General features: G+C 41.5%; 1 protein-coding gene across 1 annotated transcript; it reads left to right on the forward strand.

Annotated features, from left to right (window-relative positions):
* The first annotated feature begins 908 nt into the window (after positions 1 to 908).
* LOC118909472 (olfactory receptor 14I1-like) lies at positions 909 to 1,823 on the forward strand. The gene has a single exon (XM_036879940.2). The coding sequence runs from the start codon at positions 909 to 911 to the stop codon at positions 1,821 to 1,823; it is 915 nt and encodes a 304-aa protein (XP_036735835.2).
* The last annotated feature ends 637 nt before the right edge of the window (positions 1,824 to 2,460 follow it).

A 2,460-nucleotide genomic window follows, 5' to 3' on the forward strand; every position in this document is an offset into this window, starting at 1 on the left:
AGGGGGCTTTATGATTAACATGTATAGTGGGGGGGGGCAATGGGGAGGGCTGTGCAACACAGAGAAGACAAGTAGTGATTTTACAGCATCTTACTATGTTGATGGAGAGTGACTGTGAATGGGTATGTGGGGGGGGACTTGGGGAAGGGGGGAACCTAGTAAATATAATGTCCTTCATGTAATTGTACATTAATGATACCAAAATAAAATTCAAAGGAAAGAAAGATACTTCTTAAAAAATTGAAATAAATGTTGAGATATCTGGTGTAGTTAGTTACTTCTGAGGGAGCTCAGGGTCAATATGAACTTTATTAAGTAAAACTTTCTAGAGCAGCTGGACACAAAATGGGAGACATGAAAATCATCCCAGTCCTCTAGTGCATGAGAGTGCATAATGTGGACAGATCGCGGAGTGTTCCAACCCAAAGGGCTGACACGGAATCCTGTACAGAGCATTTCTCGGACAAATGTTAGATTTCGAAATAAATGGTAACATAGTCGTGGGATGTGTCAAGGCAGAATTAGACATTTCTAAGGAAATACTGCATGTGTCTCATGAGCTAAATGGTTGCCAAGGGCTTGGTTTCATTTTAAATCCTATGTATGTTCAATTCTCCCAAACGTATGACAGTTGAAACTCATATATCTCAGCCGACACTGAAAGAAAACACAAACAGTAAATATGCACATTCATTTACTTTGATAGGCTCTCTCTTTCTCTCCATTTCCTCTATTGTATATTGTGGTTCAAAGCCATACAGTGATGCCATTTTAATTTATGGATTTTGTGGAGTATCTCCATTTGGTCCCTTACCACTCCAGCTTATCCCTTTGTTTTGTGACTGCAGGACACCTGAAGCAGATTAGCAGGCAAGGATAACCTCACCACCATCACGGAATTCCTCCGTATGGACATCTCAAGTTCCCAAGAGCTCCAAGTCTTGCAAGGTCTGCTGTTCTTACTGATGTATCTGGGTGCCCTGGCTGGAAATCTGGTGACCATTGCTGTCATTGTGACAGACCCATGCCTTCACTCTCCAATGTACTTTTCTATATGCAATTTATCCCTCATAGATCTTTGCAGCATCTCAGTTGTGGTTCCCAATTCAATTGTGAATTCCCTGACAGGTAGTAAGTCCATTTCCCTCACAGGATGTGCTGCTCAGATTTTCCTGTATTCCTTCCTAGCATTTGCTGAGCTTGCTTTCCTTGTGTTCATGTCCTATGACCGCTATGTTGCCATTTGCCACCCTCTGCACTACAGGTTGTCCATCACCCCCTGTGTGTGCTCACAGGCAGCAGGGGGCACGTGGAGCAGTGGGCTGGTCTATTCTGCCACCCACGCTGATAACTTGTTCAGGCTTCCCTTTACCAAGTCCAATGTGATCAACCAATATTTCTGTGATGCACCACAGATAATGAGAATATCATCCTTCGATGTTCAGTATTCTCAATCAGTGATCTTTGTAATAAGTGCTTGTATTGTCTTAATATGCCTTTCTTTTTTGGTTATATCAGATGTCAATATATTCTCAACAGCATTTACGATCCGTTCAGTGGAAGCCTGCAATAAAGCCTTATCCACCTGTACCCCTCATTTGGTAATTCTTCTTTTGTTTTCATTTTCTGGATTGATTGCTGTCTTAGGTCCCATTGCAAATAAAGCATCTCTTGAAAATCTGCTGACAGCCGTGTTCTACACCATGGTGCCCCCTTTCTTAGACCCCATCATCGACAGTCTGCGGAACAGGCAGATATACACTGCTCTACGCAAGATGTACAAGAGCTATTTTGAGAAAACACACAATAATTCCCTCCAATAAAAATGTTTAAAAACAGGACTATATCATATAAGTTTAGTGTGTGTACAGATCCAGGGGGAAGGTGTTTCCAGCCTTGGTTGAAATCTCTGAAACCAAAGAAATCATAATCGGTCAAGGGAAAGGGTAAATTGAGAGAAACCATTTTAATTGCTCACATCTTGCTCAAATTCGCTGGCCAGGCTTGGCACTGTAAATCTCCTCCAGTTTGGGCTCACTCTCTGCTGCCCTGGCATGCTCTCTACCTCCCAAGCACCTCTTCTTTGAGGAACTTTATTGGTGGATCCATGGTGACTAGCAGATGAGAGTCCAATTATGTTCAAGGAATGGAGGAGAAGAGAAACTGGCCATTTTCTCTCCACCCTTTGACCCAGATCCACGGGGACTCTACAGTGGGAAACATCTACTGATACATAAATGAACTAAGGCTGGGCAGGAGATTCTGGAAATTCTGTCATTTACCCCACAGTGTGAATACAGATAGATGGATAAACAGATACACTTAATTTTTAATCTCTTGAATGAAATATCTAGTGCTAGTATTCCTTATATATTTTATATACTCTTTTTGGAGTGAACTTTAGCTTTCCTTCTGTTTATTTCTTACTGAAAACTATTCATATAATTGATACATGATTCT

This window comes from Manis pentadactyla, chromosome 13, assembly GCF_030020395.1.
Source record: "Manis pentadactyla isolate mManPen7 chromosome 13, mManPen7.hap1, whole genome shotgun sequence".
NCBI lineage: Eukaryota > Metazoa > Chordata > Mammalia > Pholidota > Manidae > Manis > Manis pentadactyla.